At 34.7% G+C, this 17312-nt stretch overlaps 2 protein-coding genes, 1 long non-coding RNA gene and 1 other non-coding gene across 4 annotated transcripts; all 4 read left to right on the top strand.

The window, feature by feature from the left end:
- Positions 1–3377: 3377 nt before the first annotated feature.
- On the top strand, positions 3378–8844 carry LOC120016942 (tubby-like F-box protein 8). Its single transcript, XM_038869952.1, has 6 exons — positions 3378–3535; positions 3771–3865; positions 4506–4895; positions 5073–5160; positions 6136–6268; positions 7711–8844. Exons 3-6 carry the CDS (start codon positions 4548–4550, stop codon positions 8414–8416), a joined length of 1275 nt encoding a protein of 424 aa, XP_038725880.1. The 5' UTR covers positions 3378–3535; positions 3771–3865; positions 4506–4547; the 3' UTR covers positions 8417–8844.
- A 780-nt stretch (positions 8845–9624) lies between these two features.
- On the top strand, positions 9625–13776 carry LOC119980006. The gene is made up of 2 exons (XR_005463784.1): positions 9625–9764; positions 13413–13776. It is a non-coding gene; the product is annotated as an uncharacterized LOC119980006 (long non-coding RNA).
- Positions 10155–10239, top strand: LOC119980188. The gene has a single exon (XR_005463824.1). It is a non-coding gene; the product is annotated as a small nucleolar RNA snoR118 (small nucleolar RNA).
- A 1346-nt stretch (positions 13777–15122) lies between the features above and the next one.
- Positions 15123–17139, top strand: LOC119979801. Its single transcript, XM_038822432.1, has 3 exons — positions 15123–15759; positions 15856–15984; positions 17084–17139. The coding sequence occupies exons 1-3, from the start codon at positions 15123–15125 to the stop codon at positions 17137–17139; spliced, it is 822 nt and encodes a 273-aa protein (XP_038678360.1).
- Positions 17140–17312: the final 173 nt, after the last annotated feature.

Below are 17312 nucleotides of genomic sequence, written 5' to 3'. Positions count from 1 at the left end.
ATCTCACACTAAAATTATTGCACAATGGTATAACTCCATTCCATGCTTTAATGTAAAAGAACAATAATATGTAGTAACCAACGAGATGTGGCTCGGTTGACAATCGACTGGGTTAGACATATGTGTGTTCAAGATTCAATTCCAATGAGAAGCATATTTCTCAACAGTATTTCAAAAAAAAAACAATAATATGTAGTAACTAGACTTTCATAATTTGAGCTCTAAATATTAATTTAAACACGGTTTAATTAGGAATCAATTGTTTTGTTTTTTGATAAACAGCAAATTACCATGAAATTAAAAGAGATTTTCTCTAGTGATAGTGGAATTAGTCAGGAATTATTCTATAGATTAGGAAGGAGTGTTAGGACATAAAATGTCCATCTCTTGGAGATTACCGAGGTGGTTTATAAGAATGAGTCAACTTCCAACCACTTGAGGGTCTTTTAAAAGACAAAGTCATGCAGATCTTGGACTCAGAGTGAACAATATATCAAATGGATTGGGCTTAACTTCTCTTACTCCCTTCTTCTACTTCTCCCTATTTGCTTCTTCTAAATTATTACCCCTCTCAAATTGTTTAAACCATAACATTGTATCAGAGGGAGGTTCGATCTTAAATACCTCCATCCATTTGGATCACCTCTTGAACTTTTTGGATGTTCTAATTGATAGACCACCCACAACCTTAACCAGTATAGTCCATTTGTTGGGACTCGCATAACTGAGCACACAAATGAAGGGGATTGTTAAAACATAAAATGTCCCACATCCCTTGGAGGGTACCAAGTAATGTAGTTTCCAAGAATGAGCCACGTCCAACCAATTGAGGAACTTTTTAAAAGCTAAACACATGCGAGTCTTGGACATTGAGTGGACAATAACTGAAGTGGATTAGACATAACCTCTCTCCACCTCCTCCTTTTACTTCTTTCTCTCTACTTGCTTTTTCTCAATTTGTATTCTCCGCAAAATTTTCAAATTATAACAGGGAGACCCATGTTTGATCGACAATATTAACATTCTTCATTTTGTTGCAGTGGTTAGGGAAAGTGAGATAATTAAGGTACGTAGAATTTATACAAAAATTCTCTAATAATAATAATTTTATTTTAGTATTGTGTTGTATTAATAAATTTTCAACTTGCTCTTAACTAATGATAACGTAACGTCAATAAATAACATTTAAAAAATCTCCTACTGGTCCTTCAAAATGGGGAAAAATTAATCAAGGCAAGGTTGGAGAAACAACATGATAGAGACATCATGAATTAAATTATGAGTTTAATTGTCAAACATTCTTTTCCACTCATTAACGTATAACATCATGGACGAGATGTGTCAGGAGAAGTTGAGAATGTAACTCTCAATACGTCAAATTCAATAGGAGACATTTCGGTCGATGTTGTGGATTTTGGGGTTCCCATCTTTGTGGATTTTTCTTGGATATTAATCAAGAGAGAGCATTGTTGACCCAAAGTCAACTTCATGATATAATTTTCCAACTATTTCACTGATAATTTGTATGTTCTTGGTCAATAATCTGTAATTGCTCCTAATGTGCATTTTCAGAAAGAGTTAGGGATTTTCATTTGGATGGATTAATGCGATTTTCATTTTATGTTAAATAATAATTTCTTTTTTCAGAATTCATTGTTTATCTTGAAGAAAAAACTAATATATAAGTATCTTATTTATAAGAGTAATAATTATACATATCGATATCCAAAAGAAAACATCAATCCAATTTCTCTATGAAGTTGTCATAAATGTTCAACGAGATTTGCATGTAGCTGATAGTGAGTATGTCTATCTCTAACTCGATAATATGTATCAATGAATTCTAGAGTTTCTGAAATACACTTATGTGAAATCAATGGTTTCGTATACCCTTCTAGTGTATCGTAATTGAAATTGTTGTCATAATTGTCCCTCTCATCCTCAACAATCATGTTGCTTAGAATTATGCATGCAATCATAATATCAGACAAAGTTTCAAGCTCTCAATAATGTGCCGGTCCACACACGATCACAAAACGTGCTAAGTCGATTATTGAGTTTTAGCAAAGAATTCCCTCGTATTTCCTTGTGGAGCTAAAATAGTTTAAACAATATTGATCATATATGATGGATATATTTCCATCAACAAGATAATATCCTATTGAATAATTATTGCCATTAATCATATAGTTGACCAAAGGAACACGTCCTTCAGCAAATTCGCTATCAAAAGAGATTGATCTAGCACATTCAAATCATTGAGAGATCTTGGTAATTCAGAAAAGGCATGTCATATCCAAAGTTCTTGTGAAGCAGCAAGTTCTAAATTAATGGTCGGTTCATGAATATGACTTGCGAAGCCGTTGGACAATCCTTTCACTTTCAATACATACAATCAATGCTACCCAAACATTCCAAGAAAACTGTGTCTTTCATTCATAGTTAGTAACTCGAAGACCACCATTTTTTTGGCAATCTTAAGTATTCTTCCCGAATAAAGCAATAATTGCCCAAATAAATCTTTTAAGGCTTTCAATGGCGGTGCTTTCTCTAATTCTTACATAATCTGTAAATATTCCATAAGCAAACATCCTTAGTGTAGCTATTAACTTTTGAAGAGGAGACAAACTAGGCACACGCCAAGAGCATCTCTTTTTTGCTTAAAATATGGATCAAAAGTCTTCGACGACATATAAAATTCAAAGAAATAGTGAACTGTTCATTCAAAACCTCATTCAAAATAGATGGAGAGGATGTGTATTTGAGCAAAATAGTCATGGTAAAGTCTTTCATGATCTTCAATTTGACCACACCAAATGACAGAATGACCTGACATAGAACCAAATTGTGGCATTGGACACTCTTCTTCCTCTTCCATGACCACTGTTGGGAGTAAGAAAAAGTCGTGGTTGATGTGATCCTTCTCCTTGAGTAATATATTAACCAAACGATTACGACGAGCCATATAGAATGTTATAATTTATAAGAAAAACGGAGTGGAAGTGAGTGAAGCTAAGGGAAAAGATTGAAAATGAGTGAAAGTGATATAGCAAATGAGTTTATTTATAGGTAGTTATAGTTGATAATATTTGAGTGGTAGTTGAAATGAGTGGCAGATAAAATGGGTGGTGGCTGATAATGCTTGAGTGATAATTGAAATGAGTGGTGGTTGATAATATTTGAGTGGTAGATGAAATTGAGTGCATGGCTTAACGTGTGTGGAGTCTAGACTTTTAAAAAAGAATTATCTTATTAAAAAAATCGAAATTATTTAATCCATACCGTCGATTCCATTGTACCGAATACATAAATCGGCGACTCTCGGCGTTCGAATTCACGTCAGCTAAGTTGCTAATATTAAACTCTGTTTTTAAAGGCAACTCCTTTTCATGTCAGTTGGTGAAGTGGATTTAATCAAAGCTTCGAGTCCGTGCACAGCAGTCCTCTGGAGAGAGAAACTAGTGAGAGAAAAAGAAACCGTGTGTTGAAGCCAAGGATCTGAACCGAGAGAGAGAAAGAGAGTGGGTGGCGACTGGTGAGTTGCTTTTTGATCTTCTATACAATTAATAATTGTGTGGGTGTTTGATTTAGATCTCTTGGGTTTGGTGTTTGTTGGGTTTTCTTTTTGTTTCTAGAGAAACTACCCAGTATTATCTCAATTTTATTGTCTCTCGTTGATGGGTCTGTATTCTGGTTGATGAGAATGATGGAACTTACCAGACTATTGTTTGGGGTGTTTAATTGTTGAAATATTACATGCGTAATTGCAGGGTTTCTGTGGAAGCTTTTGTCTTGCTAAGCGGTGAAGGTTTGAGCGCAAACAGTGATCTGTGGTGTATGTTTCATTACTGTATGTGATTTGGAGGTGAGGTTTGTTTGTTTCTACGTAAGCCCTTTGAAATTATCGTCTCTCTAATGAGTCTTCCTTGTTTACTTATTTGTCCTTACAACGCAATAGATGCTGTATTTTTAGGATTTCAATACGTAGTTAATGTCTGGAACTACACCAGGGCATGTTTATGGTTCTTAATTTTGATATTTTATTTTACCACTCTAATTGCTGCAATAATTTTTCCTTATTTGGAGCTGTGAACTCTTTTGTGCAAATTTTCTTTTGGGTCTTTTCTATATGGGTTTTGGATGTGCCTCTTTTTCTTTTGCTTTATATTCTTAATTTGACTATGCTTATGCAAATTAGAAAGTTAGATTTGAATTAGTAGATGTTTGGGTCGTCAAAGTCAGGTTAGCCTAGAAAAGATGTTTCTGACAAAGCCTGCTGTTATAACATAAGATTTTTTGGTCCATGTGAAGGCCTTTGCTTTAATGAGAATCTTCTTTTCTTGCTCTGTGCTTTTCCTTAAATGTAATCATTTGTTTTTTTTCCTGGTTATTAAGCATTGTTGTAGGAAATTTTAAGTCGAGTTCTGTTTATCGGTAGTTGTTAGCACTTAGCAATTGTGGTCATAATTCAACTTAAGATAAAGTAGTTATTTTAAACATGGCAGGGGGCAGATTGACTTTCTGATCCTATTGGGGTCGTGTAGTAAATGTCGTTCCGTAGTATAGTACGAGATGTGAGGGATGGGTTTGGAAGCTTATCGAGGCGGAGTTTTGATGTAAGGCTTCCAGGCCACCACAGGGGGAAATCTCATGGTTCGGTGCATGAATTACACGAACAGCCTTTAGTAATCCAGAACAGTCGATGGGCTAGCCTTCCACCTGAGCTTCTGCACGATGTGATCAAGAGATTGGAGGCAAGTGAGAGTACTTGGCCTGCTCGCAAGTATGTGGTTTCATGTTGTGCCGTGTGCAGGTCATGGAGAGAAATGTGCAAGGAAATTGTCAGAAGTCCTGAGTTTTCTGGAAAAATTACCTTCCCAGTTTCCTTGAAGCAGGTGCAAATTTAAATTCCCTCTTCTTGCATGCATAAGTATCTGTAGTGGGAAATTATTTTTTAAATTTCTTATTCTGGATGCTTTTGCTGACTGTGTACATGCAAACATTTATATTAACTATAAATTCATGGGGGTGCTTACGTTTTTCCCTTTAATATAATGATGTGTGTTTTACAGCCTGGGCCCAGGGATGGAACTATTCAGTGCTTCATTAAGAGAGACAAATCTAATTTGACTTATCATCTTTTCCTTTGCCTTAGCCCTGGTAAGTTTTGGTTGAATTTTCTAAGATTGGCTATTCACTCTTGTTTTATGAACCAAAGAAAAAATTGCTTGTTTCTGTTTAGTGGCTTGCTACAAGCCATGATTTTTGCTTATGGAAAGTTATAAATCCATTCTGTCCTGTGAGAATACCGACATTGTTGTTCAAAGCATCATTTTACTAAACTGTAGTCTCTCCTCCCCCCTTCTCCCCACAAAAATCTTCTGTTTAGGTGAATATCACTCACTGGACACTGATACAAAGGAAAATACGTTAAAGTGTGTGCCTGGTTCTCTTTTAATGTGTGCATGCATTTTGGTAGCACTGATTTCTCTGGCACTAGAGCCTTTATTTATAGTTGATGCTGCCTTTTGCCACTTATATCGTCCTTTATAGTTCCAGATTCTCAATTTCAATAAGAAGTTTTAAACTTGTATCGAATTTTATGTAATCAAGAAGCCCTTTTGATCAAAATTAATCTGATTTTTTTTTTTTACTGAATACATGGTGACTGTGTATCAAACTATCTTCAGCAAACTCTTTATCAGTTTCAAAGAAATTGATTTTGACCACTCCAGGGTGATTGTTTTCCTAACCAATTGCAAGGTTTTACCCGAGCAGTCTCCCGCTGACCTATGCTAGTCTAATAAAATGCATGTTTGATGCAAATGTATGGGTTTAATCTGAAAATCATCGATTCATATGAGAATTATTATTGTCTTGGCCATGGGCTTCACAATCTTTTTTTTGTCACCGTGAATCTACTTTTTGATAAAGCACATTGAATCTACTTTATGTTTGTTTCTGTGTTAATGATGTGATTTGAAACTTGCATTTCTCATTTGCTACGAGCTCATGAATTGTAAGGTTTCTGTAGTGCCTCTTGTGTCTTCTTTTTTAAGTATATGAAACAGCCTTTTGCAATTGTTGCATTTACAGTAAACATTTCATATGTGGATGCGCCATGTGTTTTTGCAGCTTTGCTTGTTGAAAATGGAAAGTTTCTTCTTTCTGCAAAACGGAGTCGGAGAACTACTTGCACAGAGTATGTAATTTCGATGGATGCAGATAATATATCAAGATCAAGTAGTACCTACATTGGAAAATTGAGGTAAGAGGAAGTTTGATGTTAATGTTCTCAATCCAATCTTGAACCATACCATACTAGCATTGATTGTGATGATTCAGCCATTGGGTTCAGTAGTTAATGTTGACAATTAAAAAATTAGTGAGAATCATAAATTTAAGTTTTCATGATTATTAGGCCAAGTTTTTTTTTTTGAAATGGGGGAGGGGGATTCGAACCCTGGTCACTAGGGTGATACACACCATCCTTACCACTCCAACTAGTGGCTTGGTGTTATTGTTAATGGTTTTTCCATTTTATAGCATTTTTCCCTTTTTGTGCAATGTCATCTGTGGATTTGATATGACCTTGGGATCTTCAGGGCAAGCAAATTGTGGTTCCCAAAGTTTCTTAATGCATGCATCCTTAATTGAATTTAACCAGCCTTATCTTTACCTACTACCATTTAGAAAAATAACATAGAAATGAGCTAACTATGCAGAAGCATGAAAGAAGAAGAGGCGCCAAACTTGAAGTTAGGGACGCTTAGTCCATCTTTGACTAGGGTGTTGATTGATTGATTAATATATGGGTTGTTCTATGAACTATAGCAAATTGAACTCCCATGCAATTGATATGCCGAGGATTTCCCTTGCAATTCAAATCTAATGGCTTGAATATGGCTATGTCTTTTGAATATTTTGAATATGGCCCTGTCAGGCTGTCAGGACTACTTGAAGTAGGGTAACTTTTAATTATTGCATTCAGAGCATCAAATTTGAATTGCAAGGCCATTGCAAGGCTTTCTAGTCGTGGGGGAGCATCATCCTACTAGAACACCTTTTGTGGATTATGGTAATATGTCTATATGTGTATCATTCCTGCTATCCTTCGCTTATATAAGTTTCAACGATTTTCATTCTTCTGGTTAGACAGCCAATCAGTTTAGTTCTTTTATTGCATTGCAACACCAGATACTACGTTCAAAATTACTCCTGGGTGTTTCTTGAATGTGGCTTGAGATGAATCCTTATCCTGGGATTACGATGATGACATATTACTGGGATATGATTGTGATGGTTATTCGTTTGTAGTTTTCATGCATACTCTAGCTTTTAATGATTGTGATAATGGATTTACTGATGCTATTCTCTTGAGAGGGTGATGGGATTGTTAGTTTGTGTCATTTGTGATAGAACATGCTAGCTTTGAGAAATGCTTCGCAATCTCAGTATTGTGAAACAATTAGTTAATATGGATGGTGGTTAAGTGTGCGTTATTTCGAATGCTGTAAGTTTTTTGTCTGCATAGAGTGTAGGAACAAATTATAAATGACCGGATGAATGATAAAAGTTGAAAGTTTGACCCAACAAATGATATGTGGACTTTCGTATCATTATTAGTTCAACTGTTGTTAATTTACAAGTAGTTTGGGATTTGCGCAATATCATCTTAATTATTTTGAGTTGAACATTTCCCTGCCTCAGGTCAAATTTTCTGGGCACCAAATTCATAATTTATGATACGCAGCCCCCATACAACAATTCTCAGCTTCTTCCACCTGGTCGAAGCCGTAGGTTCTACTCGAAGAAAGTTTCTCCAAAGGTACCCACTGGCAGCTACAACATTGCTGAAATTGCATACGAGCTGAATGTGTTGGGTACTAGAGGCCCACGCAGAATGCAATGCATCATGCACTCAATTCCTGCCAAACCCCTTGAGCCAGGTGGTTTTGTACCTGGCCAGGCGGAGCTTCTCCCTCGCAACTTGGAAGACTCATTCCGGAGCATTTCCTTCTCAAAATCAATTGATAATTCAGTCAATTTCAGCAGTTCTCGGTTTTCTGACATCGTTGGTACCCGTGATGAAGAAGAGGAAGGAAAAGAAAGACCATTGGTTCTTCGGAACAAGGCACCAAGATGGCATGAGCAGTTGCAGTGTTGGTGCCTTAATTTCCGTGGCAGGGTAACTGTTGCATCTGTCAAGAACTTCCAGCTGATTGCAGCGACACAGCCTGCTGCTGGTGCACCAACTCCATCACAGCCAGCGCCGTCAGACCATGATAAAATCATCCTGCAATTCGGCAAGGTTGGCAAGGATATGTTCACCATGGATTACCGATATCCTCTCTCGGCCTTTCAGGCCTTTGCCATTTGCTTGAGCAGCTTTGACACCAAATTGGCATGTGAATAGCAGAAAAAGAGATTATGGAAAGATATAGAACATTTAAATTGTAATGTCCTCCTTATCCAGTTTTATAGGATTGCCTGCTTTATGTGATAACTGTTCAACCAAGTCGGAATGGAAAGTGCAGTAAAATCTCTGTGGGCAAAGGGCGCAGGCAGTCGTGTCTTTTCTGTTTTTATCTTTTTCGACATATTTGGGGTTAGTTTGATTCGACTTTCGGCGGTGACATCCCTGCATATGTTGTTAAAAACTTTGTTGTTGCCATGATGCGCTAAATCGAGGAGAAAGAAAAAAAAAACCAGTTTTAGGTTTAATCATTGTATATTCAGTACAGAATTATGTAGAGGTAATATTTAACTGTGTTTGTAGGGTGTTGAAGTAGACATTAGATGCCTGCATGTTCTTTTGCTATCTGAGGGATTCCATTAGGATCATTTTCTCCCATTGAATATATTGTGTGAAAACATGCACTAGCAATACAAGTTTCTTGTACCTAAGCTTGTGCTTGTACATGTGTTTTAGACAAACTTTACTTTGGCCTCCATTAATCTGATTAACATGTTCAACTCCAACCTTGCTTCTCCACCATTAGAGGATCACATACAGGTTATATGAACTTCAAAACTCTCTCAACTCTCTCTGTACTTGCATTTTTACATGTTAAATATTTTATATGGACACCAGCCAAACATGTATACCAAATATGTGGGAGAGACGGCAACATGATTCAATACTAACTGGATATTTGCATGAGAGATTAATTTATTACATTAATGAGGTCTTGGAGAAGCCCGGCTGGGGAAGATTAAAAGCTAAAGCCTAAAGGGTTAATCATCCTATGATCACATTCCTATATATGGAGCAGGGTATCCATGGGTTTACAATATATATATATACCACTCACTACCACCGCAATTGTTCACTTAGGCCCTAATTAATCCTTATTAGAGGAAACATCCTTGATTAATTAATTAGTTTATTAATTCACAAGTGCATCAGCATGTGCTTAATTGTTGTGTTTGAAAATTGAAATGAAGAAGAGATTACCTAAATCAATTAATTTTATGATTATGACTATGAGAAGTCGCTAATCTTCAAACCGGAGAAAACATAAAATCATCGGCCCATTGGGCTCTTCGGGGCTGTTCGGTAATGGGCCCAAGCCCAGCTTTCATCAAGAAAATCAACCCTAGAAACCAGCGTACGTTGGCCATTTGACATTCTGATTGTTCTAACCGTCTCATATAAGCGCCGCTAGTATATCCAGTCTGGAATCTCCATGACCAAGCTCCGTGCGTTCTGTCGCGGCTGCTCCCTCTGCAATCTTTTGCACGTATTTGTTCATCTTTCACAGGTTTATCTTTCTTGTTTTGTTTGTTTACTCTGTTTTCTTTTGTGATTTTGTCACGGACTATGCTTCGCCTGATGATGTACAACTCGAAAACTATATTGACTTGGTTGCAAATGGTTTGTGTTAATCGCTAGCCTTCACTCACCACCGCATCCGCCTCCTCCACCACTTTTCTTCCTCCTCCACCACCACTTATTACGTTGTGGTGTGTGAAGGCTTTTGATGACCGCCTTTGGCGCTAAACCTTGAATGATTGGTTTGAAGCTATGAGATCTGAGGGCTTTATCTAATTTACTCTATTTGATGTGTTTGTGCAAGGCTTTTTTTTTATTTAACTACTACTAATTGCTTAAGCTTATCTTGGATATTGTTTGGATTTGTGAAGTTAGATTACTGGATGATGATATATGCACTGGGCTCTGAGCAGTCTTTTTCTGTAATTTGATGGAAATGCAGCCTAGAAAGCTATAGCTGACTTTATCTCGTAGTTTTATTTCATTCACTTAGCTTATCTTCTTGTGATCCGATGTAGGCAGTGAGTTTTTGTTGTTTCCATTTTGAGAACATCTTTTAAGTTTAGTCTTTTTTGATAGTCTGGGAAGTTTAGTTATCATTGGTTGCAGTCTGTTAAACAGTATAATTCGTTTCCTAGAGGACCAATATTGGTAGAGAATCACATGTTTTGTGATTAAAGAATCTGGTCTGTTGGATTTCTTGGCTTTAATATTCCTTTTCAACTTCCAATTGCACAATGATGAAAATTTATGACTGGTGATGGATTTGATTTTTCATTATGAGCCCTCCATAATCCCTCGACCCTGCTGGGTTTTGCTGTTGCTGCTGCTGTTGTTGTTGTTCTTTCTATCACTGTGGATTGGTTCATGATGAAAATAAACGCATCACCTTTTATTAAATGTAATAGCAATTATCTGAGGGCAGTGCTTGTCTGCTTTCTGATATTAGTGTTGTTTTGTTTCTTGCAATATTTAACTTGATTTCAATGTTATATAAAGCACATTGGTTATTATTGTTGTTTTTTTACTTCCGGGATATGCTGAGCTTTATGATTGTGCTGTGGATCATTGTTCTGCAAGCTATTTGACCGTGAAGGTAAAGGTTTTGTAGTGAGATTTCCATGTAGCTTCATCTCTGTCTTTATAGTGAGATTTCTATGTAGCTGCGTCTAATTGTTTTTTTCCTGCTTTCGTTCATACAGTTGGTATATTGTTTGAGGCTTAAATTGATCTTTGTGATGATTGGTAATACACCAAGAACTTGTGGATAAATAAATATTATGATTTTTTAACATTTTGTTCTAGGAAGTGGAACTGTAGTGATTGGTGGCTGTCATCTGGTTTTATGTTTAATGTTTTGGTTAGTGTGCTTAATTCATCTTCGTTTGGCAGCATATCTCCATCTGTGCAAGTTTTATGTCTTAGGTTTAGTTTTTTGAAAGCATTGAGTTGTTTATTAAGGCTTTTGTTAATGTGTGCCAAGGTAGAATGTAACGTGTTTTTTTAAATGGTATACTTGTCCCTAATTTGACAAAAGTGTGAATGCATTTAGAATTTAGGTTTTCAACATGATCGCATTTTGGGTTTTTGTAAAGGTTTAGGATGTAGAATTTTAGATTTAAGATTTGGGATTAAAGGTTTTAGTGTTTAAAATTTAAAGTTTGGATTTAGAATTTTAATATTTTGGGTAAAGATTTAGGATTTTAGGATTTAATGTTTGGAATTTGAAATTTAGAGTAAGTTTAGGGAGAGTTTTATCATTTTGTTGGATAATGTAGATAGAAGTGATATACTTTAACATAAAGTTGTAAAGTTGTGTGAGAAGTCAAAGAAATGGATTTTTTTTTCCAATATAGCACTAGGACATTAATATATACCCATATAACATTACACTCAACTTTATTACCCATATAGCACTCCATCCTCAATGGCGTGATTAGCCTTGTATTTTTACAATCACGCCAATAAGAATGGCGTGATTGTTTTTTACACAATCACATCATTGGTAATGACGTGACTAGTATTAAAACGTCATTACAAATGGCGTCACTCAAAAAATATATAGAGTGACGTCATTGCTAAAGTTTTAACACTAGTCACGCCATTCTTATTGGCCTGATTGTAAAAATACAAAGCTAGTCGCGCCATTGAGAATGGGTGGAGTGCTACATGACTAATAAAGTTGAGTATGAATATATATTTATGTCACCAATGCTATATTGGGGAAAAAAAAAACTCCAAAGAAGTGCATCTACTTGATTGATGTTTGGACTGCAATTATGTTGGAAATTGTGACAAGACATTTATATTGTTAGATCATCCACGTCAGCTCTTCTTAACAAATTCTCTACATTTACTTTTTACGGATAGTTTTGTTATGTATTAGATATTATAAATCCTTTCTAAATCATTTAAATTTTTTTTTCCCAATCGTTCTTTATTCATTCAGGTCAATTTGTTTGACAACTATCATAATATAAAATTTATCATATTTAAATAGTAACTCAATTGATGTTATTTTTTCTTAAATTTAATATTATAATAAAAAAATTTGTGTCAAGAAGTTGACGTAATGTGGTTGTTGAAAGACTATGAATATAGTAGTAGTTTAATTGTGTGGTTATAATGTAACAGTTGAGTTGTGTGGCTACCAATGTAGTAGTTGAGTTGTGTGGCTACCAATGTAATGTAATGATTGAATTTTACGGCTATGAAATTGTAATGTAGTGGTCGAATTGTATGTATGGATGTCATTGTTGTATAGAAACTTATACAAGTAAATAAGCAATGAACTTTTCTAGTAATTTATATGAATAAATACACATTTTAAAATTATTATAGTAGAAATGATAGCTTTGGCATACAAGCAAATTGCTATAGAAGTTTATTGTTTATATAAATTTTTATACAATAATGGAATTCACACAATAGGATCACTACATTACAACTTAGTAGTAATAATTTAATTATTACATTTGTAGTCACACAACTCAACCACTGCATTTGTAGCTACATAACTCGACTACTACATTCGTAGTCATATAATTCAACAAGTACATTAGTGTCAACAGTTGAATATGCGGAAAGGGATCCAATGAAAACTATTTAGTTTTTCATGATGAACAATATAGCTATGTATGAGATCTGAGGGCTTATAAGCAGCATTTTTCTTTTTTCGATTTCAATTTGAAACACATTTTCAGGTCTTCATATCGAGAAAGAAGCTCACAATTTTAGGAGTCTTCACATTTGCATTCAGTTGTAATAAGTTAAGTATTTGAAATTTTCTTGAAAGAATGCAGCAAATAGCCCCATGCTTCTTGGAGTCCTAGTTGCAAGGAAACCACGAGAAAAGGGTATTTAAGGTGCGACATTGAACACTTCTGGCATCAAACATCAATTAGTTTGCGATTAGTAGGGTAGGAATTGATATTTATGTATCCTTGGTAAAGAGGCAAACCAAGGTGATGAAGCTCTTTAATCTTGAATGTGGCTGTTTGAACTCCCAATAGTATTGGTCTTCAAAGTTCTGTGATTGCTTTACTTGATCTTTGTGCATTTTTAGTCTTTTGTAAGTTGTATTATATATACTACTTTTTTAATCAATTATCCACTCATAGTTTCTTTTCTTTTCCAGGATTGAGGGGATTGCCCGGTTAACAAACTTTTGTTGGAGCTTATAAGCTTCTCGGAGAAAAACACATTTACCGGGGAGAAAAACGCATTTACCGGGCTTCAAAGCACTCGTTAATGTTTGTAATTTACATAATCCGGAATTGATCATTTAGCTAGTTTATTTTGACAGCAAATAAACTCTGTCAAATGGAGCATAACACTTGGAAACATGTTAGGGAAGAACTTTTCTAAATGTGTTAGGGAAGAACTTTTCTATTTTGGAGATTCTAAGTACAACTTTCCTCGTTACTACCTGTCTACCTTGCAATGAGTAACCTATTGTGATTTACATAATACAGAATATCAATTTCCATGTTAACATCTTAGCACGTGTTTATGGGAAGTAAACCATTCCAAATTTACAAGTCGAAGATCTTAGGATGACTGCAGCGGCCCACGCTATAGTTCTTTAACGGGACTTAAAAAAAAATTAATAAATTTTGAAAGACTATATTTATATTTTGATAGATTTTACGCATGCAATGCAATGATATATTTTTGTTCGAAATAGAAATAGAAATTAAATTAACATGAAAAGTACATGAAAATCCTAGACTATTGGATATAAATAAAAATGTTACATGCATTTTTTATTCAATTAAAATACAAATATAAATTTTAAAAATTAAAAACAAATTTTAAAATGATAGGGGATCGACATCTGACTGGCCCGACCCGACCTTTTTCAGACTTTGCCTAGGCTCAAGCTCAATTTTGAGCATCGGGCTTCGGGTCGGGCTTGACTTGCAAAATGAAGCCCTGGCCTGGGCCATAAGGCTCGTGTCGGGTCTCGAGCTTTGACTTATTGAATTGTTTTTGACCTTTTTTTGAATATGCAATTGAATAATTGTACTAAAATTTTTATACAATTGAAATATTAAATAATATTGTATAGAGGGTGAAATTGCATCACATATGTTATAATATATACATTCCAACTAGGTTGGCACCTATATACCATATACGTATTGGCTCCGTTTGGTAGAGCGGTTGTGTTGATTTTTAACGCTAACTGTTAAGCTGTGAAAAATAAGCTAAGCTTAAAGCTGTGAGGTGTTTGGTAAAACCAAAAGCTGTTTAAAGCTTAGGCCATCCACAGCAGCTCCTCTTAACAGATTCTCTAAAATACAGTAAAATGAGTCATTTTATAGTTTTACAGAATTACAATTCAACAGCACTCCACAGCAGCTCCTCTAAACCATCTTCTATAACTTAAAATATTCATTTCTCCAATCACTTTTAAAATCTTTTATGTTTAATTTTTATCAATTACATTATACAATAACAAATATATTTTTGACAATATCACTTTTAAAATAAAATAATATATTAAATATATATTTTACAAGAAATTTTGATTTTTGTCAATTTAGTCTAAAAGTTTACTCAAACGGCTATATTCTCAACACTCAAAATTCCAACGGTCATATATCAAACGGCTATATTTACAAGATATTCGAATGGTCTAGAATATTCTAATGGCATATTGTAAAGGATCAGAATATTTCAAAGCATATTCTAAAGAATCATAATATTCTAACGGCATATTCTAATGGTCAAAAATTCAAACGTTACTTTTCAACGGTCACATACCTTTACTATAAAAGAACTAGTGTCTCATAACTTCATTTACAACTCTCCCAACTCTTCTTCATTATATTATATTTTCGCAATGAATTCTCTTTTCAAGCGTATACAAAAAATTTATGATGATTCATCCTCAAACTCGTCCTCTGAGGATGAGTTCGAAGATCTTTTATTTTTGGAGTATGAAAGAAAACAATTCGAGCGAGGATCAACATCACGTACCGGTTCTCATCGACAACGTTCGGTCATTAATCGACTGCAAGGTCATGAACGCATTTTCAACGATTATTTTGCAGAATCACCAGTCTATAATGATGCTATGTTTAGAAGGAGATTTCGCATGAATCGAGCTCTATTTCTTCGCATTCAATCCACAATAGAAATGCATGAACCATATTTTCAACAACGAAGAGATGCAGCCGGTAGACTGGGGTTATCTTCTCTTCAAAAGATAACTGCAGCATTGAGGATTCTTGCTTCCGGAGTTGCTACAGATTTCATGGACAAATATGTAAGAATTTCAGAAAGTACCGCTATTGAGAGTGTGAAATATTTTGCAAAAGCAGTTATTTCTATCTTTGTTCCTAAGTATTTGAGGTCTCCCAACAGCAACGATATTGAACTATTACTAGCATTAAACAAAACTCGTGGATTTCCTGGGATGCTAGGAAGTATAGATTGTATGCATTGGAAGTGGAAGAATTGTCTGACTGCTTGGAAAGGTATGTACACTGGACATTGTCATGAACCAACAATTATTTTAGAAGCCGTTGCATCATATGATCTATGGATATGGCATGCATTTTTTGGACTACCAGGGTCCCATAACGACATCAATGTGTTAGAACGATCCCATGTTTTTTCTGAACTAACTCAAGGGCGTGCCCCCATATTTAATTATTCAATCAATGGTCATAACTATACAATGGGATACTACCTAGCTGATGGTATATATCCTTCCTGGGCTACGTTCGTGAAATCGATCCCGCTACCACAAACTATGAAGACCAAACATTTTGCAAGGTGTCAGAAAAGATGTGAAACGTGCATTTGGAGTGCTACAATCTCGATTCGCAATTGTACGTGGACATGCTCGTTACTTTGAGACAGAAACACTTAAAGAGATTATGTTTGCATGTGTCATATTGCACAACATGATCGTTGAAGACGAGCGACATCTACACCTTCAACCAAATATGTCCTTCATATATGATCAAATCGATGAAAGTCCTCCACCAATAGAAGTGCCAGAAGACCATGCATATGAACTTCAGGATTTCATAGATCAACATTTTCAAATCAGAGATAGACAAGTTCATTCTCAGCTCCAAAGTGATCTTATCGAGCATTTATGGAATATTTATAGTGAATCGTAGTTTGTACTCTGTACACTATATTTTAATTATTTTATTAGAAAAGTGTAACTTTTAAGTAATTTTAAGTTAATCTAATAAAAATTTGTTATTTGTTTTAAGGTTTATCCGATTAAATAGGAAATATAAATATAAAAAAACGTTGTTTATTGGACTAAAAACAAGTTTATTTATCGGCCAAGCTTGATAAAACAAAGAAAAATTTGGATAACTATAAAAGTTGTTATTATTTTTTAAGTCTATTTAATAAGAAGTTGTTATTTTTATATATCGGCCACTAATTTTTTTTTTTTTGAGGAATATCGGTCGTTATTATTGAAATATATATATAAAGATGATTTGGACTCTTTATATATAGAAATTAATATTTTTTATATATACCGAAAATAACTTTTTTTCTTGATTATCATAAAAAGATTAAAAATTTAAAGTTGGATGACAAAATGTTTTACAATTAAAAGTTGGATGCCAAATATATCACAATAAAAATTATTTAAGAATTATATAATATACAAAGGTATGAATATTTTAATGATATAATATTAATACAGGATCTACAGTTGTCCGCTACATCAAGCGGACAACTGTAGATCCGTGAAAGATTTCCGCTAATATAGCGGAACTGCTGCAGCCCATTTTTTGTGATGTTTGGCCTCTATATCCTGTAAAATAGGGATACAGGATGAGTCTACAGTTGCTGCTGGAGCTGCTCTTTATAAGCTTTACTGAATTATGCATTGTTTGGTTATTTGTCAAATAAAGGAGTTGTTATTTTTATAACACCACATAAGAATAAATTGACAATTTTTTGGATACAAATAAACCTACATGTCCACATTTAAATTAAGTACTACAACATTAATTAAAATACTATTGACATAAATTTAATACCACTCTAATCA

This window comes from Tripterygium wilfordii, chromosome 15 (genome assembly GCF_013401445.1).
Source record: "Tripterygium wilfordii isolate XIE 37 chromosome 15, ASM1340144v1, whole genome shotgun sequence".
NCBI classification, from domain to species: Eukaryota; Viridiplantae; Streptophyta; class Magnoliopsida; order Celastrales; family Celastraceae; genus Tripterygium; species Tripterygium wilfordii.
Note: the sequence above shows the minus strand (reverse complement) of the source record. Positions and strands in the feature narration are given on the sequence as shown.

Excerpts from the sequence above, each read along its gene's own strand:
- LOC120016942 (XM_038869952.1), top strand. The coding sequence starts at position 4,548 with ATGTCGTTCCGTAGTATAGTACGAGATGTGAGGGATGGGTTTGGAAGC. Across the intron at positions 4,896-5,072 it reads TCCCAGTTTCCTTGAAGCAG|CCTGGGCCCAGGGATGGAAC; the intron begins GTGCAAATTTAA and ends TGTGTTTTACAG. Across the intron at positions 6,269-7,710 it reads ACCTACATTGGAAAATTGAG|GTCAAATTTTCTGGGCACCA; the intron begins GTAAGAGGAAGT and ends TCCCTGCCTCAG.
- LOC119979801 (XM_038822432.1), top strand. The coding sequence starts at position 15,123 with ATGAATTCTCTTTTCAAGCGTATACAAAAAATTTATGATGATTCATCC. Across the intron at positions 15,760-15,855 it reads TTGTCTGACTGCTTGGAAAG|GGTCCCATAACGACATCAAT; the intron begins GTATGTACACTG and ends TTGGACTACCAG. Across the intron at positions 15,985-17,083 it reads GGGATACTACCTAGCTGATG|GGATACAGGATGAGTCTACA; the intron begins GTATATATCCTT and ends CCTGTAAAATAG.